We start from the raw sequence: 27,972 nt of genomic DNA, 5'->3' as shown, positions 1-27,972 counted from the left end.
GTTGGGAATTTATTTACAAAATAGGAAATGGAAAAGCAATAAAATTGTCATTAGAAATAGATGGAAATAAAAAGTTGAGGGAAAAGAAGAGCTCAAGGACAAATAAAAAAAAAAGGGAAAGTAGATAAAATACGAGGAATTTTTCCGTTAGAATTCTATTGTATTGTTCGGAGATTAATGTCGGAGATAAACCCTGAAACAACTCTGACAGGGAATCAAAAACACATTAAGGGCATTCGTCCTTTAAAACAGATACAAACACGTTATATTGGGAAATATCTGACCACTTGAAAAGTTTCCACTTTCCAAATAAAATTGCGTCAGCTACCGTAGTAGTTACATTTTTACATGATATTTTCATTCTGTAGCAATTTTTTTAAATAATATATATATATATATAAAATCATGAAGATTTTGCAACAAGAAAATTTGCCCGATCAAACAAAATGATGAAAAATTTATTTTGAAAGTGACCTAACTTCATTGGTCCAATTCATCTTCCGATTGTTCGTATTTACTCTTAACGATAATGATTTTGACGTGGTAGAAATGTCATTAAAAAACAATTAGGCACCGTTCGTCCCCCAAAGATTCTTACAATATTATCAAAAAGTATCGGAAAGGGTAATAACTTAACTGTAAATGAAATGAAACAAGAAGATTTTCGTATGAACAAAATTATTAGAAAATGCAATTTTTCAAAGTGTACAGAATTCTAACGAAGAATCAGTAAACTGTTTAAAAATATGTTTGAACGCGTTTTGTCAGGAATGAACCGTTTCAAATTTTCTGTAAAACATTGATAAATGAGAATAAAAATTTGAAAATCCTTCATTTATTACCACGTCTGATTAAACCAAAAAATTTCGACAATATTATATTGAAAGTACTGTATAAAAATATCGGACAAATTACAACAGCAAAATTCAAGGACATAAAGGACCTACTACGACATATACCACCGGAATATCATGATTTCTTCAAACCCCTTTCACACATGCAAAATGTAAATGAGCAGTAAATTGTTTTGCAGTTGATGTAGTTCAAAAATCTTTCGAATCGCATAAATTATGTTTCTGAAGTGTTTTAAAGATATGTAAAATAAATTGAGTATTGTTTTTTTTCAATTTGAAGCATCTTCAATTATGTTGAATGGACTTGGACTCCTTCAAATTTTATAATCAATCTGGTTGTTAATTTAGAAAGTGGCTAAACTCCATTTTTGGTAAGAAAACGCATATCATTCAGTTAAGAATTCCAACTATTTTAATAGGAACTGTAAATTTGACTGCCTTAGATACACTTATGCAATATGACTCACTAATGTATTTTTAATGGCATTGAAACGCAAACCCTTCAATATTTCGATTCGAACACAAATGGAATTACACAATCCTGACGCAACTCTGACGCAACTATCGTTTACCGACCTTTAAAAACATCGTCTGTATTTTTCCACAATTTTTACCGCTAAAAGAAATAAAAAAGAATTGAAACAAGAGCTTAAGGATTTTTACAAAAGAAGAGAAAGTTGATAAAATATGAGGGTGTTGTCTGTTAGAATTCAAAATAAAAATGATTTTTAAATGCAATTCGAACAAATTGTTTAACACGTGGAATGCGATGCTAGTTTTACAGTTATTTTCCACGATGAATTTTATTATTCTGGTCACGGTCACCCGTGGTACCCCCCGTGGTGTCATTGCCAAATCAAATGCCAGCTGCCGATGATTCACATTGTACATTAAACGTGTTAAAATTAAAAGTACAGGATTCATACAAATATTTCTTCCGTATATTTTATTCCCCCTAATTAAAAATGAAAAAGTTCAAATCTGAGATATACATTACTTGTAATTCCAATCGTGCTGGAATTTTACATTCGGTTTCGTCCCAACTGAAAAGACTTTCTTTTCGATTGATGACGATTTTTTCTTCAGCAACTAAATAATCAAATGGAAAAATGAATCTCCAATTGAAGTTACCCTCACCGGTCAATGATCGATAATGAATGTCGGTTGATTGACAATCCTCTGGTCCTTTTAACCAACTATTACAAGAAAAACAAATATTCATAAACATAAAAACAGAAAATATATTTAATAAATAAATATATTTAATGTTATACCCTTTAACATAAATATCGCTCATCTTTTCACCGGTAAAGAAAGCATCATCTTCTAACACAACGTCATCTGTATTCCAAATGATAACACGTAACTCATAACTTTTAGGTTTCCTAGGTGATATGTCAATTGGTGAACCTGGTGAAGGCATATCCATTGGAAACATGTCCACCCACATCTCTAATTTTCCTTGTTCAATACCAGGCTTCTCAGGATTGTAAAGTGGCCGAGTTTCAACGTGTTCTGGTACTAAAGTCGAACCAATACGAGGAAAAGAATTCCATTGATGAAGTACAGCCAATGCAAGGTGTTCTTCTATACCTAAAATAAACAAAACAATAATTCAAATCAAATATATTCAGTTAATTTTAATTATATATAAATAATAATCAAATGAAAACCTTTTGAATGAACGTAAAATTCCATATCCTCGTTGGACAATGAAAATGTTTTTCTTCCAATGGTTACACGTCCATGTGAATACACAGGACCATCTACTTTACCCTCTTTGCATAATTTAGATAAAATTTGTGTTGGTTTCATAGCATCCCTCCATTTGTTATAACCCGATCTGTATACAATGTGTATAAATTATGATTAAATATTTATCATAATCAATAATACTATGACGTTACGTTTAATAATAAACTCACTCATCGTATCGTCTTGGAAAACCACAAGTGGCACGGTGCCTACTGTAAAAACGATTTTCCAAATCAATTTTTGTCTCGCCAATCATATCATCGGTACCAACTAAATCCCAATCGAGTACTTGAACCGTTAACAAGGAATCCTGAGGAAATGTTGCTTCTATTTCGAAACACCTTCAATCCCCCCCAAACCCACATCAATAAATTGATGTACAAACATTTTATTTGAAGAATAAAATATATACTTACTTCCCGAATACAGGATTTAATTGTTTAGAAACATAATTTTCCTTATCACTAATCCTTTTACCACCCAATTGTAGAACAACGTAAGGATCAGCTTTACCATTAAGATCGCAAGGATGAAGATCATTGGCTTTAACAATGTATACTCTGACAAGTACGTGAATTGGTTCGTTAGATGGTACACCTTGAAAGAAACCATACTGAGGATCAAATCCCATTACTGTATGATCTATCAGATCCTTTGGTAATGGCCATTTGTATACTTTCAATGCTCCTTTAAAATATCCAACGATTCTATGCTCATCTTCAGGTTCATCACCAGTTTTTTTACCTCGATAAAGTTCAAACGTATGCAACCATTCTTTGAATTGTTCAAATTCTGGTTGGGCTTCCAATTCGTTGGGATAAATCTTGAGTAATGCTGCTTTATGTATTATCTTTCTTGGCATATGTTTTGGACTAATTTTTGACACGAATTTCGATGCATTTGACGGTGATTTCAAACCAAACAATTTTTTACTAGGATAAACGAGACCCGGACTTTTTTCACCTGTCGTCGTTGATTGTCTAGCTTGTCCTTGTTCAAATGCATCTTCCAAAAATGCTGGCAATGTTCCATTAGATTGTGCTTGAAATATCGATTTTTCTCTTCTCAATTCTTTATTTTCCTCAATCATTGCTTCAACCGATGCAAAATATTTCGTCCACCAATCCTGACAACCATCACCATCGTCCAATATACCAACGTCATCTATAAACGTTTCAATTATTTCATTGTATAAGTTGTAATGATTCACAGAAAATATTAATTTGACTCACTTAATACAATATCGTTCATTGGACTTTGTTTTTTTCGTAAATTTTGTTCAGTTTTGTCTCGTTTAGTTTGCCAAGCACATTGTTCAAATCCTAATGTGATTATTGTATCATTGTTATTAGAACCAATATCGGATTGGGTAAAAGATTCTGGCATACTCGTTTGTTGTTGATACTTTGATCTTCCTTGTTCGAGTCCTAAAAACAAAAACAAATTAATTAATACAAAAATATGTGACATTAACACGTTGAGTGTAACGTCAGTCATTTGTGACTGACATTCAACTTCACATTCAGACCGTGTCAGTCATCAATGACTGACGTTGAATTTCACATTCAGACCGTGTCAGTCATCAGTGACTGACGTTGAATTTCACATTCAGACCGTGTCAGTCATCAGTGACTGACATTAAAATTCATATTCAGGCCAGTGTCAGGCGTTTATGCCTGACGATGAACCTCACGTTTTGCTCAACGTGTTAATTCAATAATTTAAGATAAATATGAATGATGAATTAAAAGTTCGTACATTAATCACGTTTGAAATTAAATAATGAAACTTCATAATGTGAATTGTTAATCATAAATACAAACTTTTGATTAATCATAATATATACACACATATAAATCAACAAATACATGAATAATGTTTGTTTACCGGCACATTGCAATTGATAAAGACTCTTCTTTCTCTCTTCAACGTCACGTGCTCTTTTAGTTTGCGGACAATAAGTATATTTATGAATCGAATTAATAGTATGCGTTCCCACCAACGTGTATCTTCCAAAACTTCGACAATCAACAGCTCTTATCGTTAATGGTGGCCGATAAAGTTCTTGTTCGGGTAATTCTAATTCTAAAAATTTAATAGGCGTATTGAAGTTTGGATTTTTTTTAGCATTAGCAATGACAGATGAGTACAAAATGTGACCGGCACATTCAACGTCAACCCTTGGTTTGTCCACAGTTAATAAATGTACTCTTTTTAAGTCACGTAATCCCCAAAATAGTACCTCTATCCTAAACAATAAAATATAAATAATTGTTTAGACAAATCAAGAAAATGTATGATGATTTTTGTTCATGTATCATTTTTATTAACACGTGTATCACCTGGCCCACGTGTACGTGTTCCCTAAAATGCACTTTTGTATGTAAATCGAGCTGAATTTTGTTTCATTTGAGATTGTTTCATCTAAGATTAATTATTTATGTAAACTAATGACATTTACAACATTTGAAAATGGTACAGGTAGGCTCAAAAATGATATCTTGTAATAAATAACATGAAATGAATAAACATCATGTTGAACAATTGCTAATTACCTATATTTTGCTAAAGTAGGTCGTATTCCAACAGGTACTGGAAGAATAGGACCTTGATCAGGACCTGAAGGTAACATTTGTTGACATTTATCCTTTGGATCTGGTAATGTTGGAAATCCAAGATCTTTTGTAGCTGGATGTTCGAGTAATTCGAATACAGCTAAAAGTTCACCAGCTCTGCCAGCTCCTCTTGTAATTTCGTACCATTCCAAGGATGGTGGATAATTAGGTGGGACATAATTTTCTGAGCTAAGTTTAACGTGAGGTTTTGCAATAGCACGACCAATGTATTCAGATTTTCCCTGTAACGAATCGATTGAAATAATTTTCTTCTTCCTTTTTTTTTTTTTATAATAAAGAGAAATGTTTATGAATAGTATAATTAAACAATTATAAATATAAATCAGTGCGTAGAAAAATAATAATATATGAATGTAATATACTATATAGTATAATATTGTAATAAAATTATTATTATAAATATTAATTAATATAAATAAATATAATAATAATTAAATAAATTACTGTGTAGTAATATAGTATATATATATATATATATATATATATATATATATATATATATATATATATATATATATAATGTTATATAATATTTTATTATATTTTATATATTATATTTATATATAGTATATTATAATAAAATTACTATTATATAAATAAATTACTATATAGTAATATACTATATATATATATATGTTATATAATATTTTATTATATTTTATATATTATATTTATATATAGTATATTATAATAAAATTACTAATATAAATAAGTTACTATATATATAATAACATACTATATAGTATATTATATATATATTTTATTATTTATATATATATGTGAGTGATTATCAATGTTAAGTATAAAGAACAATATACAAGATTGTGATAAGAAAAAGAACAAGAAGAACAAGAAGAAGTGAAATGTGCTTAAAAAATGGCGAATGCATGTATTATACATTCGTGATAATAGAATCCTGTAGAAAATATTCCATTAGAAGACCTCGACAAGAAATTAATTTGAAATTTTGTTTATGAAAGCCAGGATTCAAAAAAAAAAAAAAAATGAGATAAAAAAACCATTAGTGTACTCGTGTGTGTGTGTTTGTGTTAGAGTTCTCTTTTTGACAAAAAGAATACTGTCTGTAAAAATCATTTAGTGTGCTTTAATAGTAAAATTGTGAATTTATGAAAGAAAGAGGACCTTAGAGAGAGTCAAAGTGAAAGAGAGAAAGAGAGAGAGAAAGAGAGACAGAGAGAGATGTTTACAGGTCTTATACAAACTGTTATAAAGCAGATAGATATATATATATATATAATCCTTTTCATGCAGTGTGTTTTATTTTTTATGTCCACGGTTAACACAATATATGACTCTGGAAAAGAAAGAATCATAATAATGAATGAAATTATTTAAACAAAATGATTAAACAATCGTCTGACAACATTTCGAAACAAACACAAAATTTACGAACTTTGATTAATTCGATAAATATATATATATTTTTTTTTATTTATAATCATAATATATATATGTATGCAATGTACGTATGTATAATGATTGGAATGATTTAATGAACAAAAAATTAAAAAAAAAAAATAAAAGGAACAGCTTACCACTTTGTCCTGATCGAATATTTCGATGACTATCGATGGTGGATCCTTTTTAATTTCTTCAGCTGTACCATAAATTAAAATGTCATCGAATAAAAGTAATTCGTCCCATGTTGGGCTCAATGTTTCATCAATTACTTGTGTTGATTTACAAAATTCACCGCATATTACACGTGCGAATGGATCCGATAAACCGGATGCATCGCTACCGATCAACGATCTTGCTTGATACATGTGTGCTCTTAATTGAAATTTCTATCAACATAAAATACAATGATTTTTTAATAAAAAAAAAAAATAATAAATAAATAAATAAATATAAATGTACATGTGTACATATGTATATAAAAGAAAATATATAAAATAAATTATATAAAATATATGAAAATAAATTATATAAAATAAATACAAAAATATATAAAAATAAAATATATATATAAAATAAATTATATAAAATAAATACAAAAATATATAAAAATAAAATATATATATATATAATAAATTATATAAAATATATGAAAATAAATTATATAAAATAAATACAAAAATATATAAAAATAAAATATATATATAAAATAAATTATATAAAATAAATACAAAAATATATAAAAAAAATAAAATATATATATAAAATAAATTATATAAAATAAATACAAAAATATATATAAAAAAAAATAAAATATATAAAATAAATAAAACAATATATAAAAATAAAATAAATATATAATAGACAACAAAATATATTATAAAAATAAAATACATATATAAAATACATAAAAATACATATATAAAATAAATACAAAAAAATATATAAAAAATCGTACACCTGTACGTGCCATTTGTACGACGTATTTTCAATACACAATAAAATACATTTTGTTACAACAAAATAAATTTAATTTCTTTATTTTTCATATCACATCTTCTTTATCTATCTTTATCTATTTTGTCGCGACAAAATGTATTTTCTTTTTTTATTTATCTTTTTTTTCATCTTATTTCAAATGTCTTCATCTAAAAGTAATTAACAGATCATACTAATTTTTTTTTTACCTAATTCTAATGATTTTTAGATAGCAATCGAACATTAACAGCATGGACAGGTAAACTTATTGTATTTTTTAATGATCAACTTTCTCAAATGTATTTTACTTACGTGTTTATCAACGTAATGAATAACAGTAGGTGGTAATGCACGTAATCTGTCGAGATTCTTAAGTTCATGACTCATCTCGTAACCCTTTGGTAAACCCTCGATGAAATATTTTTTGTGTTTTAGTATACCCAACCACATATAAATTTGTAATTTCGTTTGTATTGCCCAACCAGATGGTCCAAATCTTTTCTTTCCTGGTAACTATTATTTAAACAAATTAAATAATAATATTAATATCATCATTAGACATTTCACGAACTTTAATGACAGTTCGATTATTTTTATGATAAAATAATAATTTAAATATGATACATTTAAATGTTTTTTTTTAATTTTTACAAAATTGTATTGCATACATTTTAAAAAAATTTAGAACCAATTTTTCATTAATATAATATGTTATAAGAATTTTTATAACATTTGTTTCTTATTTTTACTTGTAAAATAATATTAGAGAAATTTAAAAAGAGGAAATTCTAAAATGTCACGTACAAATTTCAAACTATTTTTATAAATTCATCCCTTTTTTCTATTGTATTTGAAAAAGTAAGAAAAAAGGGATCGGAACGAATTGGAAAGTATTTTTGAACAATAAAATATTTTTGTAAGTGGAGGTCAAAAAAATAGTCAGGTAGTTTTTATTTTTTCAAAAATAAAAGATAATCCTGCTAGGAATTTATTTACAAAATAGGAAATGGAAAAGCAATAAAATTGTCATTAGAAATAGATGGAAATAAAAAGTTGAGGGAAAAGAAGAGCTCAAGGACAAATAAAAAAAAAGGGAAAGTAGATAAAATACGAGGAATTTTTCCGTTAGAATTCTATTGTATTGTTCGGAGATTAATTTCGGAGATAAACCCTGAAACAACTCTGACAGGTAATCAAAAACACATTAAGGGCATTCGTCCTTTAAAACAGATACAAACACGTTATATTGGGAAATATCTGACCACTTGAAAAGTTTCCACTTTCCAAATAAAATTGCGTCAGCTACCGTAGTAGTTACATTTTTACATGATATTTTCATTCCGTAGCAATTTTTAAATAATATATACATAAAATCATGAAGATTTTGCAACAAGAAAATTTGCCCGATCAAACAAAATGATGAAAAATTTATTTTGAAAGTGACCTAACTTCATTGGTCCAATTCATCTTCCGATTGTTCGTATTTACTCTTAACGATAAAGATTTTGACGTGATAGAAATGTCATTAAAAAACAATTAGGCACCGTTCGTCTTCCAAAGATTCTTACAATATTATCAAAAAGTATCGGAAAGGGTAATAACTTAACTGTAAATGAAATGAAACAAGAAGATTTTCGTATGAACAAAATTATTAGAAAATGCAATTTTTCAAAGTGTACAGAATTCTAACGAAGAATCGGTAAACTGTCTAAAAATATGTTTGAACGCGTTTTGTCAGAAATGAACCGTTTCAAATTTTCTGTAAAACATTGATAAATGAGAATAAAAATTTGAAAATCCTTCATTTATTACCACGTCTGATTAAACCAAAAAATTTCGACAATATTATATTGAAAGTACTGTATAAAAATATCGGACAAATTACAACAGCAAAATTCAAGGACATAAAGGACCTACTACGACATATACCACCGGAATATCATGATTTCTTCAAACCCCTTTCACACATGCAAAATGTAAATGAGCAGTAAATTGTTTTGCAGCTGATGTAGTTCAAAAATCTTTCGAATCGCATAAATTATGTTTCTGAAGTGTTTTAAAGATATGTAAAATAAATTGAGTATTGTTTTTTTTCAATTTGAAGCATCTTCAATTATGTTGAATGGACTTGGACTCCTTCAAATTTTATAATTAATCTGGTTGTTAATTTTGAAAGTTGCTAAACTCTATTTTTGGTAAGAAAACGCATATTATTCAGTTAAGAATTCCAACTATTTTAATAGGAACTGTAAATTTGACTGCCTTAGATACACTTATGCAATATGACTCACTAATGTATTTTTAATGGCATTGAAACGCAAACCCTTCAATATTTCGATTCGAACACAAATGGAATTATACAATCCTGACGCAACTCTGACGCAACTATCGTTTACCGACCTTTAAAAACATCGTCTGTATTTTTCCACAATTTCTACCGCATTCCTCGTCAACGATAGAATAGATCAATTCCCTGCATGAAATTCTTTGATAGGCAACCCGTCTACCGGAACTGATGACCCAAATGAAGACATCGGGTAATGAATCTTGCGGCTGCAAAAAACAGATAATTCTTCCAACGATATTCTTACAATTATCTTCATTTCTAAGCTTTCATTCTATTTTGTCAATAATTTAAAAAAATATGATCTACTCTTCGTGATGAACAACGCGAAGAGTAGATTTGGGCTTGGATTGGGAAAGCTTTTGTTTCTTTTTTTTTTTTATATGGTTTGTTTGATGGGTACTGACATCCTCAACTAAGAACTTCAATTTTTGTAGATAATTCTGTGCAGTTTTCAATCGTTCCTTAAAACTGTTCTTCGTAATAATGGCTTTCAAGTTCCTTGCCATGGTACCGATGCTTTCCATCTCTCTTTGACAAAGTTTCATCCTTTCCTTGTCCAATTTAGTCTTACCAACACCTGGTCCAGTTGAACTTGATTTACTGATACCAACGTAACGATTACAACTGCTAGATAATTCTTCCAGTACAGTTTTCAATAATTTTTCACTTGCAGGATCTTCAATTCTTTGTTGAACCTCGGTTAATCCTTCTTCCTGATCGATGTTTAAACAAATTTATTTTTTAATGAGAGAGACTTAAAGAAATATTCTGAAAAGTAATCAATATACAAACCAATTTGTCAACAATCTTGCCGATGATATTACTATTGTACATTCTACGTCTATAATCAGGCCAAATACTTCGTACGTGAAGACATGGTTTGTCATCCCAGTATGGTAAAAAGTAATAAATTTTATCATGTGTCATTGGTTTGGTGGTAGGTGTTGTACTTTGCCAAGATCCGCTAACAACTTCTTGCAATTCTTCTTCTTCACCGTTTGATCCACCTTTCATTTCGCATATCTAAATTATTATTATATTATTTATTATTTGTTAAAATTGTAATTTGTAGAAATAAACGAGAAAATATAATAGCACAATTTTATAAATTAATTTAAATAACAAAAATTGTAGATTATATATATAATATATAATACTATTGTTATATTGTATATTATTATAATATATTATTTTATTTTTTATATTAATATATTATTGCATATTATTAAATTATAATATATATTATATTATATTATATATAATTAATAATAATAATTTTAATATTAATACTACTAATAATTTAATAAAATTATATATATTAGTATTATAATTATATGCATAGGTGTTTTCATAGTAATACCATAGATAATGTATAAGCCTAAATTAATTTACCTTGGAACTTTCATTATGTCCATCCAAAGCATTACCAGCATTACCAATAGATATCTCAAAATACATGGGTTTATCACAAAGCTTCTTATCTATCATAGTAGCATCCATTATAGTTGCAAATAAAAAGAATTCCTCATTTCTCGCATAAGCTGCTTCGTTGATTGGCACAGTTGGTTCGACCTCGACCTCCGAAGGTGCCATTTCAACGTTATCACTTATCTCCGTTCTAATTGCTACCAATAATCTGCATATATAAATAATTCAATTAATTAATGAAAAAAACCTACTTACAACATAATCCAATTACTGATAATCGTCAACATAAAAAATACCCTTACCCTTTAAAAACCCCTGACAAGGATTAATCATAATAATAATAATAATAAAACAAACTAACGAACAATTAGTTTTCAATCCTAATATTATTTAATAAAAAATATAAAGTAACCTTGCTCTATAAGAGATCCCTTCACCAAGTCCCGTATTCAAGGTCGAGTGTTCATCTATCAAACTATAATCCCTGATACTACCATAAAGATGAATAAAAGCTGGACCAAAGGTTGGTAAAAAACCTTTTTCACCGTCATTACTGATTTGTTTCAAATCAACAAAGTGTGTACCAATTACTGTAGCATGAACTGGATCGTTATCACAAAGTTGAATTTTTATTCTTTGACACAGTGGCGGAAACATTTCTGAAAAGACGATTTGTTCGTTCCAAATTGGTGCATAACTGTTTCTTTTTACGGTTGTTTTTCCCTGTAACGAATTTACAAAAGTATTATTGAAAAATTGTATAGAAAATTTCAACCCTTTCAAAGGTAAATTAAAAAAGGGTAGGAGGTGGGAGGAGATTGGTGTTGAATGGTGTTGTTTTTACAGTGTTTTTCATGAATTTTTTTGAAATAAAAATTTCTTCAGATTGCAGATTGAAATATTAACGAATTTATGATTGTTTATTAAAATTGTTTATGGTAATTATTTTTAATGTTATTTTTTATGTTTAATGTTATGTAATTTATTTCAAACATAATTAATTAAAGTTTTAACACAGTTAAACAATAATTCCACTCTTCTATTATTTATTATATTATTATTACAAATCGTGAGAATAAATACATAAACATTTACGATTTTAAATCATGGATCGTTTTTCAATAAAATTATGAACAATTTTCTAATCTTATGTTATCTTTAAAACGATCATTAAATGTTTAACATTGAATAATTTTAATCTTTAAAAATTTTACTTTTCATTTAAAATCTTAAATATTATTTTTAAAATATTCATAATTAATTATAAAATTAAAATTAAATTTTTATCATTAATTTTTAAAAAAATTACGCCTGTAGATATGCAACCCGCCAGACACAGTTTAAAAATGTTGCTTGCGAGCGTCATCTGTTGGAATGGAATTTTTGTTCTGCCCGAAAGATAGGCAACCTGCAATACATGCGTGTATGAACAGTTTGGACTGAAAAAAATTTCCGTCCCAACAGATGGCGCTCGCAAGCAGTATTTTCAAAGTGTGTCTGGAGGGTTGCATTCTTACAGGCGCGAATTTTTATAATTATAAATAAATAATTATATTATTACAAACAAAAAATATTATAATAATATTATATATAATAAATTATCCTATTTCTGATATTATGCACTCGTTTAATAAAAATAAAATAAAAAATTAATTAATTAAAATATAATAATAATTAAAAATTGTCAACTTACGCTCAAACCAGCAAACGAAACTTGGACGTAAGGATCAACAAGATCTTTGACTTCACCGGTGAACGCTTTTTTAACATTAGCCATAATACTGCTGTTCATTTTTGGCAAACCATCGGCTCTGTAAATTTTAACAATAAATTTTGCCCTTTGTCTTTCTATTGGTACACCATCAGGTAACAAAAGATTTCCCTCGATGTCATCCTCATCTTTCTCACTTTTAGGTGGAATTTTAATGGTATCACCTTTTCCAATTACGCTTATGTCACATTTTAAATATCCCTTGGGACCACCAGCTACGTCATCGGGATCGGTCAGAAGTGCCCATTTGTGATAAAATTGATGATCTGCGGAAAATGTTATTCAATAAAGATTTGTTGTTAATAATTTCTAGATTAAAAAGAAAGAGATTTGTTGAGAAAAAACATTTAAATTTGAAGTATAAAGATTCTAGAGCCACGAATTCCTTTTATTATACTAATTTATTTTTTTGTTTGTACCTTTATTCTCTTTCATGTATAAAAAATGAATTAAATTTAATTAGATTTGTATTTTTTACACGATTTTTCGATTAAAATAATAAACAAAACAAATTTCTGTTTTTGTACGATTTTTTTGTTTAGGTGTGTATATGATTTGAAATTTATAATAATAATAGTAATAATAATAAAAATAGCAATAATATATATATATCATTCTAGAGCCTATTATAAAAATACGCGCCTGTAAGAATGCAACCCTCTAGACACACATTAAAAATATAATTATATTAATATTAAAATATTAATTTTTAATTGAAAATTAAATTCAAAATTAAATTACAAATATAAATATAAAATATAAATTATTATATTAATATATTAATTATATATACATGAATTGTGTGTCTAGTGGGTTGCATCCTTACAGGCGTACATTTTTATAATAGTTTCTAGAATAATATATTAATTATTATATTAATATTGTAATATGTATGTTATGGATATTTGAACGAGTAAAAAAATATAATTCGATTAATACGAACCGTTGTATCAGTGTAGTTAATTAATTATCGATAATATTGCATAATTGTTACCTAGATTTATCCAATTTCCTATTTCACTCGGTTATCGTCCTGTCACCAGTCCGGTTAAATATTAGATTACTCGATTGGTTAATTATTCCTCGCGAGTTTGATAATGTTACACAGGTGATAATAGAATAATCGAATAGTATTAACGGATTGATTCATGCGTAACAAATTTCCTTGATTATAAACCTCCCATAATAATTCTACGTATTACAACATTCGAATTAAATGTTTGTTCTTTTTTTTTTTTTGTAAAGGATGTCGTGGCTCATGAATGATACAAAAAGAAATAGAAAACACAATTTTTGTTTTCAAATTGCATGCAAACACTCAGGATTTTGTGAATAGTAAAAAATTGTTGCGTTTTATTTGCATTTTTGTGTATTAATTATTATTATTATTATTATTTTTTTTTTTTTTTAATAAAGCGATGATGATCAAATCGAATTTTTTTTAATAAAAAAAAAAATGATCTATTTTAAACAATAATAATAATAATAATAATAATTTTAATAAGAAGAAGAATTTTTTGAGCATGCAATTTTAATAATAAATATTGTTATCGTTTGTTTTACTTATTGTTTTATCATGTATTATTATTTAAATAATATTTTGATAATTTACGAGTATTAATATACGTTTATAAAATTATACATGCACCACTTATAATAATAATAATAATAGTTATAATAATAATAATAAATTGAATGCAATTTATATATAAACTATACCTGAACTTTCTTATTTATGTTTTAAGTGTTTAAAGTTTATGCATTTTCCGCTATTAAATCACACCATAAATCGATAGTTTTAAGTATCGTTTATAAATCAAAATAATTTATTTAAAATTTTTATTAAAAAATGACCAAATATAATATGAAAATATGTAAACATCTTTTATCTAATTTATCTGAAAATTTTCATTTAAATTTAATTAATGTTATTATTCGCACAGTTTTAATTGAAATTATTGAGTCGTATGATTTTAATGATAATCAACGTTGACAAAAATGAAATATAATATTTTTTAATTATCATTATAGTTAACAAGCTGGAATCGAATAACTTCAATTATTGACTCGAATATCGACTAACTTCAACCTATAAACTTGACGTATAACAATTTATAAATAAAAAATAATTTAAATAAACAATTTAAATTGGACTGAATTGTAACTCTAAACCATTATCGAATCCACCTGAGGACACACACAAAATTTCGTTAAAATCGGTCCAGTCGTTTAGGAGGAGTTCAGTGACATATACACGCATAGAAGAAATATACATTTAGATATATTATATTTGGTTGAATTATCAATTTTTTCAATTATCTTTAATCGTTTTCACGTACTTGTTATCACTCTTTGTATGTGTAATATTAGAAAAATAACATAACAATTTATTTAAATAAATTATTATTATAAATAAATTCATACGTATAAATTTCTAACACATTTAATCACGTTTCAATCATATTTGTATTTTATTAATTACTTTTTTTGTTGTTGTTTTGTTTAATTAAATTACATACGAATGTACGAACTGAACAGAAAAATAGAAAAATAGAAAAATACAACTACACACGTGCACGCAAAACGTGTAACGCACACAAAAACGAAACAAATGTGAAAAACAATTTGTATTTCGATCGATAACTTTCAACTATAATTTATCATAATTTTTTTCTTCTTTGTCTTTTTTTTTTTTTGCAACTAATTCATAAACTCGGATAAATTCTCAAAAATAAAGGTAAAATTCGTTTAAAAAGTTGTATGCGTTTGTAACCAACGGTTTATTAAAAAAGTTACCTCGCTCTGGAAAAATGAGGAGAAAAGAAACAAACTAAAATAAAAAGATACCAAATTTAAAGTTTTACAACAACAACAACAACAAAACAAAACAAAAAAATAAAAAGAAGGAAAGGTTTTTTTTTCTCAATCGTGATTATTTTTTACCTACCTCTGGAAAAAAGAAAAAAAAAAACGAGCAAACACGTGAACGATTTAAAAATACCATTCATACTATATTGTAAAACTTTGAACAAAACTTTTTAATAGTTTTTAACAATCTACTACTAGAAACTTTTTTTTTTTTATTCTTCTTCTTCTAAATTCTCATATACGTAAAAAACTAACTTCAGTCTCTGGGAAATAAAGTACGAACAAATTTGTTTCAAATTATAATAGACACATATATGCGCTTACCAGAGTGATCAATCTATCGACGTATATACGTGTTTGGTAATATTAATGTAAAATAATGTTATATATATTTATATTAATTAATTAAATTATATTCACAGAAACAAAAACTTCAATAATTATAAAATATAATAAAAATAATCAATTATAATAATAATAATAATAATAATAATAATAATAATAATAATAATAATAATAATAATAATAATAATAATAATAATAAAATAATTAATGTATGTACAAAAAGAAGAAACAACAGGATTGCAAGCAATGACGATGAAACAGATCCATTTTTTGTTGTTGTTGATTTTTTATTTTTTGTTGAAGTATTGCGTGTACTAACACCTGATGAATCATTTTTATTTTTTTTTTATTTTGAATAGATGAAGATGAAACAGTGAGACAGACAGAGACAGAGACAGAGAGAGAGAGAGAGAGAGAGGCACACACAGATAAAAGATTAATACAATAAACAAGATGAGAATATTTAAAGAAAAAAGATAGCAATAAATTCTTTTGCAGATTTGTTGTTGAATTATTTTTGTTTCTTTTTTTTTTGTTTTTTTTGTTTTTTTTTTTTAAACAATTCTATACCTGGCTGTGCCCAAACGGTTGCAATGTCTAACTTAAAGCTGCCCAGTGTTAAGTTAGCACGCAAGAGATTCCGCGATTGCTGCACCTGCGAGGATACATCGTCAAAAAGTTATGATCAATAAAAAAAAAAAATAAAAAAAAAAATAAAATAAAATAAAATAAACAAAAAGTATCATATATCTCTCCGTTAATTGATAATTTATTCTTTCCCTTTATTTTTATTTTTATTTTTTTTTTTTTTTCGTTCATTTCGTTCCAATTAACTACAACCGATGAACAAAAATATTTCTTTGCGAACGAGAATTTTTTTTTTTTCAAGCATCAAATTATTTTCTTCCACCCATTAACACTCCTCAAACCTCAAACCCTACCTCACCAATCGAATTCTCAAATTCTTACTTCAATTTGATGTAAAACAATTTTATTTACATTATTATTATTCAATATAATATTTCCATTTTTTTTTTAATATTTCATTGTTTTTTTAAATAAATAATTGAATTTCTTTAATTGTATTATGTTTCGTTATCATCAATTATTTTTTCGTATCATCAATTATTTTTTTTTAATAAATTTTTTAAATGGTTTATACGATATTTTGTATTTTTTTTTTTTCTTGAAAATCTAACCCTCTACAAAAATATAAAATAAAAATAACAAAAAAAGAAGAAACAATTTTATTTATATTATTATTATATTATATTATTCAATACGAATCTATTTTTTATTCGTCTTATTTTTTTCTTATCATCAATTATTCTTCCATACACTTTCTAAATAGTTCTTACAATCTTTTTTATATTTTTCATTTGCAAGTCTACCTTTTACACAAATAAGAAATAAAAATTACAAAAAAATAAGAAACAATTTTATTTATATTAATATTATATTATATTATTCAATACGAATCCATTTTATAGTCGTATTATTTTTTTCTGATCATCAATTATTCTTCCATACACTTTTTAATTGGTTCATACAATCCTTCTTATTCTTTTAATTTTTTCATTTTTTTCTTTTTTGTTGAAAATCTATCTTTTACAAAGATAAGAAAAAAAACTTAGAAATAAGAAAGAACGCCATCGTATATATTTATCTTCTTTTTTCCTTTTTTTTTTTTTTTTTTTTGAACCATTAATAGAGATTAAAGGAAGAAACTGTATTAGCTGTACACGGTTCACGTATAACACCCACGTAATTTCTTTTAACGATAAACGAGTTCCATTTATTTTCTCTTCGACGAGTTAAGCTCTCGTTTTTCTTGACCACGTGAGTAGATTCTTTTCACGATCGATCGAAAAGACCTCTTTTTCTTTTTTTTTTTTTTACTTTCGAATCTCTGGTGTCGTATGTCTCTTACACATATAACTACGAATATAAAATATAAATATAAAAACGAATGTAAAAAAAAAAAAAGAAAGAACAACGTATTTCACCAAATATTTCTTAATAATATTAGGTCATTAAAAATGTCTGATTTCGAGTAATCAGACATTTCATAGTTAATTACTTGAAATATTTTCATCCTGAAATCAGACATTTCATAGTTAATAACCTAATATATTAACCCTTTGCACTCCGATGTCTCATCGTATGAGACATCGTGATTTTAGTCTATCACTCCGATGTCTCAACGTATGAGACATTAAAGTTTATTAGTGATTACAAGGAATTAAGTTATTTCAGCACAATTTTTTGAGACATGCATGTTTCCCTGATGTTTTTTCTTAAAATAGCACAAGACATCGAATCAAAATATAGTCAAATAACAAAGATATATAAAAAAAATGTCATCGGGTTTTGTGTTCTATGAGAATGCGAGACGCGTGCTTACGACGGTCCGAGAACTTTTTGGCAAAACTTGAGAAGAACGATAAGAAAAATTTGTAGGAGAAATGTTTTTATAGAAGCATATCTCGCATTTTATAGTGAGATTTATAATGTACAAAGAAATATTATCAAATAGTGTCACATTTCAAATACAATGAAACGCGCTCGCTTTTTGTTCAATTGCAACGTTATTACAGATATACATTCTTTTGGTAAATAAGTTCTTTTGGTAAAAGTTCTTTAGGTAAATATGTTCCTTGATGTCTACAGATTAATATAAGTCCAATATCATTAGAATCTGTTACTTGGTTCCAAAGTTATACTAAACTAGGGGTGCCCCGCCTCGCGTTGCTGTGGTCTCACAATCAGTTCGATACACACGACGTCTTTAAGTCAACGAATTACCTTATACCGATCATAAATTGAGATATAAACTATCCTATCTTTCAAGTTGGATGAAACTGCACACTGTGTACAAAATTTTATTCAAATCGGTTCTGAAGTTTAGGAGTCCATTGCGAACAAACAACGCGTGACACGTAAGAAGATAATACGAGGGTCTGTAAATGTGCCGTTTCTGCCGCGAAGTTGCGTGGAGTGCAAAGGGTTAAAATATATATGTGCATATATTTGAATTGAAATTTATGGAATTGTTATTACAAAAATAATTATTTATTCATATTTTTATAAATATAATAGAATTATATTTAATTAAAAAAATTTCTATGAAATATCTTTCTCTATTTATTTACGTAAATTTTCAAATATTCCCTGTTAAAAATATGTTTCCAATTTTTTTTCTTTTTTCGTATCATTATTCGAATTATTTTTTAATTTATTTCAATATTATTAACGAAATTACTTCATTCTTTTTTTTTTTTTTAAATATGTAAATAATTTTTTAACATTGACATAATTAATTTATTTCATAAACACGTTGTAAATATATTAATAAATTCGATAATTGTCAACAATTTTATCTTGAATTTTATCTTACCCAAAAATTTTTAAATAACACGGAAATAAAAAAAAAAAAATAATTAACATCAAAGTTTCACTTTGAGATATTATCATTATAATTTATTATTCCTTACGGCATTGCACAATAGTCTTTTCAGTAAATTACCTGTATACAATGAGGAACATCTTAAAACCAAAAGAAAATTACAAAACCTTTGGGAAACGAGAAAATGAGGTCGAGTGTAATCGTTTTGATGAAAATAATAATAATAATAATAATAGTAATAATAATCGTATTATAATAATAATTATTATTATTATTATTAACTAAGAGTTGCATTAAATTTTTCAACACGTTGGTTTAATAAGAAATAATTACTGGCGAGAAAATAAATGAAAAAGAAAAACAAAAATAAAACAAACAAAAAAAAAAAACAAGAAATGAAACATTTTAATTAACATTAGCATTTTAAATAAACAATAAATGATTTTGTTAAAAAAAAAAAAAAAAAAAGAAAAAATGAATATACTTACGGATAAAGTGATGATCTTGTCGAATAGCATCACAGGTGGCATGTGAAAATCGAAAACGAAGTACTGTAAAAAGAAAATAATTATTAAATAAAATTATAAATTATATTTTTTTATAAAATATATAAATATTTATATAAATAAATTATTGATAATAAATTTGCGTACATTTCGTTCATTATTTTTTAATTAAATTTACAAACATTGTTCGAATGAAAGGATCTGAGAAATTACGAAACTTAAAACCAACATGTTTTATATATATAAAAAAAAAGGATAATGTTTAATAATCTAATTCTTTTGTTTAATGAGACGAATTAGTTGAATACGTAAATCTTAAGAAATTAAATTAAAAAAAAAATAATAATAATAATACGAAAAGTTGACTAGGAAGAAATTTCAAAAAGTATTCGATCTTAAGTTGAAACTTAAAACTAGTTACCTACTGTTACTACCCCTCCCCCTATCCCCCATATATTTCAAACTTTTTTCAACTTTATTCCTGTAATCAAAGTTTTTATCCCAATGCCTTTTAAATCGAACTCTGGTTATTTTAAACAAAAACTTTCCTATAATAGTAAGTCATGAATTTTTTCAACTTTGTATAATTCAACAACAACAAAATTAAATATACACAAAATATACAATATATATATATATATATAGAATGAAAATCAAAAAGAAATAAAAAAGAAAAAAGAAGGAAATGAAAATGTTCAGAGAAATTATTCAATAAAAAATAAATGTGTATATATATATATATATATATATATATATATATATTAGTATGGAATACCTCGTTGTAATAAGGACAATTAGTAGATTCCTTTACGCTGGTGTATTTTCTTTGATCCCCAACTTGAACGCAAACAACAGGATCCATATTAAGCCCTGCTAATTGTCTCGCTTCTATGATAGTCACGCATACTTGATAATCTTGTGCCTTCAATGCACCTTGAGCTGCTGTATCATTTGCCTGTAATACACAATTTTATTTACAATTATTTCATTAATTCTAATAAAAATATATCTACAAAAAAGAAAACAAAAAAAAAACTAAAAATAATAAATTATTGAGTTGGCAATTAAATCATTGAGAATTTTGTTTTATTGAATTAGGTATTCAATTTTTTTGATAGCAAAGATCATTTGTGTCTGCTGTATAATTTGTCTGTAATTCACAATTTAATTTACAATTTTTTCATAAATTCTAATAAAAATGTATCTACAGAAAAAAAAACCAAAAATCAAAATAATAAAATATTGAGTTTGCAATTAAATCATTGAGAATTTTGTTTTACACCTTAATTCAATTTTTTTGATAGCAAAGATCAGAAATTTTATGAACGTCACATTATGACACTGCCTGATCGATGGTAAAAAATCATCAACAAAAATTGACAATACCTAATTGAAACAACTTATATTTTTAAATAAACATTTAAAATTTTCATTTTTATTTAAAATCTGCAATCACTTAGTTGAAAACCCATGAAATATCTAAGGTGGTTTTATTTGATAGATTTTCTTAAAGTTTCCAATAATAATACTTACTACCATCCTTATATTTTTTCCATCTAACATCCCTTAGGGAAATACTATTATAAATACACTTGAGAAATGTTAACCCTTGAAAAAGATTTTACTCCCTCAGGTAAAACAAGTCTGATTTTATCAAAATACAAATATTATAAAAAATTTCTAAAAATCTCTCGTCATGAATTTACTCAATTTATTCAATTTTTATTCACTGGCACAATTCTGCAAGTGAATCAAAATTTCTAAAAATATGTCGCAGTGTTTTTACTCAATTTTAATTCACTTGCACAGTACTGCAAGTGAATCAAAATTTATAAAAATCTCTCCTCATGAATTTACTCAATTTACTCAATTTTTATTCACTTGCACAGTACTGCAAGTGAACCAAAATTTCTAAAAATCTCTCGCAGAGTCTTTACTCAATTTTGGTTCACTTGCACTTTATATTTTTCCATCTAACATCCCTTAGGGCAATACTATTACAAATACACTTGAGAAATGTTAACCCTTGAAAAAGATTTTACTCCCTCAGGTAAAACGAGTCTGATTTTATCAAAATACAGATATTATAAAAAATTTCTAAAAATCTCTCGTCATGAATTTACTCAATTTATTCAATTTTTATTCACTGGCACAATTCTGCAAGTGAATCAAAATTTCTAAAAATATGTCGCAGTGTTTTTACTCAATTTTAATTCACTTGCACAATTCTGCAAGTGAATCAAAATTTCTAAAAATATGTCGCAGTGTTTTTACTAAATTTTAATTCACTTGCACAGTACTGCAAGTGAATCAAAATTTCTAAAAATCTCTCCTCATGAATTTACTCAATTTACTCAATTTTTATTCACTTGCACAGTACTGCAAGTGAACCAAAATTTCTAAAAATCTGTCACAGTGCCTTTACTCAATTTTTATTCACTTGCACAATTCTGCAAGTGAATCAAAATTTCTAAAAATATGTCGCAGTGTTTTTACTCAATTTTAATTCACTTGCACAGTACTGCAAGTGAATCAAAATTTCTAAAAATCTCTCCTCATGAATTTACTCAATTTACTCAATTTTAATTCACTTGCACAGTACTGCAAGTGAACCAAAATTTCTAAAAATCTGTCACAGTGCTTTTACTCAATTTTTATTCACTTGCACAGTACTGCAAGTGAATCAAAATTTATAAAAATCTCTCGTCATGAATTTACTCAATTTACTCAATTTTAATTCACTTGCACAATTCTGCAAGTGAACCAAAATTTCTAAAAATATGTCGCAGTGTCTTTACTCAATTTTAATTCACTTGCACAGTACTGCAAGTGAATCAAAATTTCTAAAAATCTCTCCTCATAACTTAACTCAATTTACTCAATTTTAATTCACTTGCACAGTGCTGCAAGTGAATCACAATTTCTAAAAATCTGTCGCAGTTGTCTTTACTCAATTTTAATTCACTTGCACAGTACTGCAAGTGCATTATAAAATAATACTATGCATTATAAAAGGAAATAAAAAAAAAAACTTTTTCATTAAAATCAGAAAGAAACAAGACTATAATAAATCTAATTGTAATAATAAAATGCTATTTAATTATAATCGGCTTATTATTTACAATAATATTATATATTGTAAATGTAAAACACTATAAAAAAAAAACCCTGACCTAAACCTGACGTAAACCTGATGTATGAAACCTGTAATAAAAATTTCTCTAAAACAATAAAAATAATAAAAGCATACCTTAGGTTTAGGTTTTTTAACTGATTTTGTAACAATTGGTTCTTCATGCTCAATATTATTAATACTCGTTTGGCTCTCGTTGTCAGACGTATTGCTTTCAAGTGAAGTAAAAGAATTTGTCCTGGAAGGTTCGTTAGATGTCGGACAACTCGAATCTCTTCTATCGATAAGTTCCTTTGTTTCAGAATTACTGTCACAAGATCTAGCTCTTGGTGGTCTCTGTTTTCCTAACTTCATGAAAGATTTCATGCTTTTTAACGTTGAGCTTCTGCAAACATAATATCTTTATCAGTTTATCAAGGTTTTTTTTTTCTTTTTTATCAAGTTATTTTACAGTACATATACTGTTTCTAATAAAAAGTTAAAAGCACTTATAAAAGTAAAGCTTCAAAAAAGGGCTTCTTTTTTTTATTAACAGCTCGTTATAAAATCTTGCAGAAAAATATTCAAAAAAAATTTCAAATATTGGATTTTATTGAAAATAATTTGATTTTCATTTGTGTGTGATTTAATTCATATTAAATATTTTTATATTATTCATTAATATAATTTTATATTAAATTTATAAAACCTTGCATGAAAATTATTAAAAAAAAAATTATTTTAATTATTAAATATAATTTATTTTTATTTGATTTAATTCCTATACATTAAATATTATTATTATTATTATTATTTTATATTAAATTATAATTTTTTTTTAATATATTAATATTCATTTTTATTTAATATATATTATTATAATATATTAAATATAATAAATATAATAAAATAATTAATATATTTATTTTTATTTACTATATTTTATTATAATTTTATATTAAATTTATAAAACCTTGCATAAAAATATTACAAAATAACAAATTTCAATTATTATATGTAATTTATTTATTTTAATTTAATTTTAGTTAATATTACAATATTAAATCTTATTTTTATTTTATATTAAATTATAATTTTATTTAATATATTAATATTAATATTAATTTAATATATATTATTATAATATTTATAATAAATGTAATAAATATAATATAATAATTAATATTAATTATTATATTAATATATTATTATAATTTTATATTAAATTTATAAAACCTTACATAAAAATATTCAAAAATAACAAATTTCAATTATTAAATATAATTTATTTTTATTTAATTTCATTAATATCAAATATTATTATATAATTTTATTTAATATATTAATATTAATTTTAATTTTATTTATCAAATATAATTTGTTTTCATTTGATTTAATTAATATTATAAATATTATTATGTAATATTATATTAAATTATAATTTTATTTAATATATTAATATTAATTTTAATTTCTATTATCAAATATAATTTGTTTTCATTTAATTTAATTAACATTAAATATTATTATAATTTTCTCTTAAATTATAATAATACAAGACGTACATTAATAAATTAATATTAAATATTACATTAATTTTAATAATTTTAATTAAAAAAAAAATACTTCAGTTAAAAATATTCAGTACTTAAAAGACTATATATATATTTATACGTAATTTAGTGATAAATAAACGGAATGAAAATAAAAAAAGAAGAATATTATTAGATTAGGATCAAGATGATTTTATTAATTATTAATTAACTACGATATCAATTTATTTTTCCCCTCTTTATTTAGATCGTAAACTTTTTTTTTCTTTAAATTACTAATGGATCGTTAAAGGGAGAGAATCTTATAGAGCATCGTTAAATTTTATCGAACTACTTTGCCAATGGGGGTAGTTGATGGATAAATCATTATATATCCCATTAAGAGAAAAAATACAACAACAACAAAAAAATTAAAAGAAAAGAAAAGAAAACGTTTTCACGTTTTATTTCAACTAAAATCAAATTACATTTGACTAACATCAAAAATAAATCAAAATTGAAATAAAAACAAGATGAGTGAATTAAATTAAAAGAAAAAGTGAACTTTACTTAAAATATAATCAAATTACATTTGACTAACATCAAAAAAGTCAAAAATAAATCAAAAATAAATCAAAAATAAATAAAAAAAAAACTAAAAACAAGATGAGTGAATTAAATTAAAAAAAAAAGTGAACTTTACTTAAAATATAATCAAATTACATTTGACTAACATCAAAAAAGTCAAAAATAAATCAAAAATAAATCAAAAATAAATCAAAAATAAATCAAAAAAGAAATAAAAAACAAGATGAGTGAATTAAATTAAAAGAAAAAGTGAATTCTATCTGAAATATAATCAAATTACATTTGACTAACATCAAAAATAAATCAAAAATAAATCGAAAAAAAAAACTAAATACAAGATGACTGAATTAAATTAAAAGAAAAAGTGAACTTTACTTAAAATATAATCAAATTACATTTGACTAACATCAAAAATAAATTGAAAAAAAAAACATAGGGTGAATTAAATTAAAAGGAAAAAAAAAAAAAGGAAAAGTTTAATGTTCTGAGATTTCTATTACGATTACTTTAACAAATTTTGTTTATCAATTTAAAATGTTGTTGGTACACGTTAATTCGTTTTTACGAGCCAATTTATTCTTCTCTTAAATGGCACAACTGTCTTAATTAAGAAAACGTGACAAGAAAAGCTATAAATAGTCTTTCGTGTCTCGTGTGAATAAATTTGCGAAATAATTTGAAATAATATTTGAATATATTTAATATTTTATCTGTATATAAATAAACATTTTCAAATTATTATTATTACATACAATTCAATGCACAAATATGACAAATCATTTCTTATAAATTTCATTCATTCTTTGTCACATTTAATTAATTAACTTTATTACAACGTGTTGATTTAAGTAAAAAAAAAAAAAAAGAAGAAGAAAAAAGAAATAAATGGATGAAATAGGAGTTACCTAGAAAGCGTTAAAGCGTGAATGAAAAAAAAAAAAAGAAACAAAAAAAAAAATTCCTTTGAAAAATATAGTCTGACAGTATGATAAATGATTATAGGAAAATACATCAGGATACATGTTCCATATAAAAGGATAAATGTTAAGGTCTCTTATCGTTAATACCAAAGTTACAATTTGTGTGCATTGATATGAGACATTCATTGTATTACAGTTTCGATCATTGACATTTCTAATCATAAGTATAATATACACACATATACAATGTATAATAACAAGTATATATGTATATGTGCGTGTAGAAATTCCATTATATTCATTTAAATGAGACCTTTCACTTCAATCTCATCATTCAAAAATAGAATTATTTATTATATATATATATATATATGTATTTATTATTTTAATTAATAAATTTATGTAATTTGTATATAATTATTATTTTAATTAATGATTTAATTTTTTACAATATTATTATATTATAATTATTAAATTATATATTAAGAAATTATTTTATTTTATTAATTATTTATATAATTTATATAATATTATTATTTTTGTATTATTATATAATATATTTATATTTTATTTTTTAATAAATTTAACATATTATATAATTTCTATAATTATTTTTCTATAATATAATAATTATTATAATTAATTATTTAATTACAATATTATTATATTATAATTATTAACCTTTGGCTTACCACACTTGGTCCAAAGGACCCAGACATTTTTTTTTTTGCAACTTGAGTCATTTTTCTCAATTGTACTCAACTTTGGTAATTTTCTTAAACATATTTCAATTTAATTGAATGCTATAAAATCTATATAGTATTTTTAAGTAAGTATTAAAGAAGTCTGAAAAAAAATGTTGAAGTAAATCTATGCAATAATTAATTGTTTATAACAATTTTTCTCGCTCGGGTCCAAAAGACCCGGGTGTGGTAAGCGTGTTACACCAGAAAGGGTAGTATGCAAATGTTAATTTATATATTAATAAATTATTTTATTATTAAATTTATATAATATTATTATTTCCCATTATTTTAATATATAATAATTTTATTTTATTAATAAATTAAACACACATATTAATTTATATAATTATTATTTTTTTTTCTAATATAATATTAAATCTATATATATATATATAAAAATATATATATATTAAAATTATTATTTTAATATTAATATTAATTTATTAATTAAATTTTTAATTATAAATTTAATTTAATTCTTTTTATGACAGAAAACTCAAGGTGTTACCCCATGTGTTTCTATTATTATTATTATTATTATTATTAACATAAACAATTAACAAATTTGATTAATTATCTCTGTTCATTAGAAATGATATTAGAAATTTATTATTAGAAAGTTAATTAATTTTGTATAGATAATTAAGTTAATTTGTTCTTCATTTATTATTGTAATTTGTATCAATCGAAATACGAAATACGTTCATGTCAGATGTATATACGTGTATTTATGCGTATATGTGTGTATATATGTGTATATG

At 24.9% G+C, this 27,972-nt stretch overlaps 1 protein-coding gene across 2 annotated transcripts in view; it reads right to left on the bottom strand.

Moving 5' to 3' along the window:
• The window catches only part of LOC107065835 (otoferlin), a 46,136-nt gene that overhangs the window by 2,018 nt on the left and 16,146 nt on the right, over nt 1–27,972 (bottom strand). The window contains exons 5-24 of one of the 2 annotated variants that reach the window (XM_015319881.2): nt 23,564–23,831; nt 21,089–21,268; nt 20,296–20,358; nt 16,972–17,056; nt 13,111–13,454; nt 11,830–12,140; nt 11,382–11,625; nt 10,782–11,012; nt 10,394–10,702; nt 10,043–10,195; nt 7,955–8,155; nt 6,802–7,053; nt 5,165–5,466; nt 4,497–4,858; nt 3,842–4,036; nt 3,026–3,773; nt 2,780–2,950; nt 2,528–2,697; nt 2,129–2,447; nt 1,852–2,050 (exon numbers count right to left, since the gene is read on the bottom strand). In XM_015319881.2, the coding sequence (XP_015175367.2) occupies nt 1,852–2,050; nt 2,129–2,447; nt 2,528–2,697; nt 2,780–2,950; nt 3,026–3,773; nt 3,842–4,036; nt 4,497–4,858; nt 5,165–5,466; nt 6,802–7,053; nt 7,955–8,155; nt 10,043–10,195; nt 10,394–10,702; nt 10,782–11,012; nt 11,382–11,625; nt 11,830–12,140; nt 13,111–13,454; nt 16,972–17,056; nt 20,296–20,358; nt 21,089–21,268; nt 23,564–23,831 (5,107 nt within the window). The remainder of the gene's footprint in view (nt 1–1,851; nt 2,051–2,128; nt 2,448–2,527; nt 2,698–2,779; nt 2,951–3,025; nt 3,774–3,841; nt 4,037–4,496; nt 4,859–5,164; nt 5,467–6,801; nt 7,054–7,954; nt 8,156–10,042; nt 10,196–10,393; nt 10,703–10,781; nt 11,013–11,381; nt 11,626–11,829; nt 12,141–13,110; nt 13,455–16,971; nt 17,057–20,295; nt 20,359–21,088; nt 21,269–23,563; nt 23,832–27,972) is intronic. The other variant, XM_015319882.2, reaches the window with a different exon arrangement.

The sequence above is a fragment of the Polistes dominula genome, unplaced genomic scaffold, assembly GCF_049000335.1.
Source record: "Polistes dominula isolate Pdom_NZ unplaced genomic scaffold, Pdom_raw_medaka contig_19, whole genome shotgun sequence".
In the NCBI taxonomy this organism is placed as follows: Eukaryota; Metazoa; Arthropoda; class Insecta; order Hymenoptera; family Vespidae; genus Polistes; species Polistes dominula.
The sequence above is the reverse complement of the archived record's forward strand: the minus strand, read 5'-3'. Positions and strand labels throughout refer to the sequence as shown.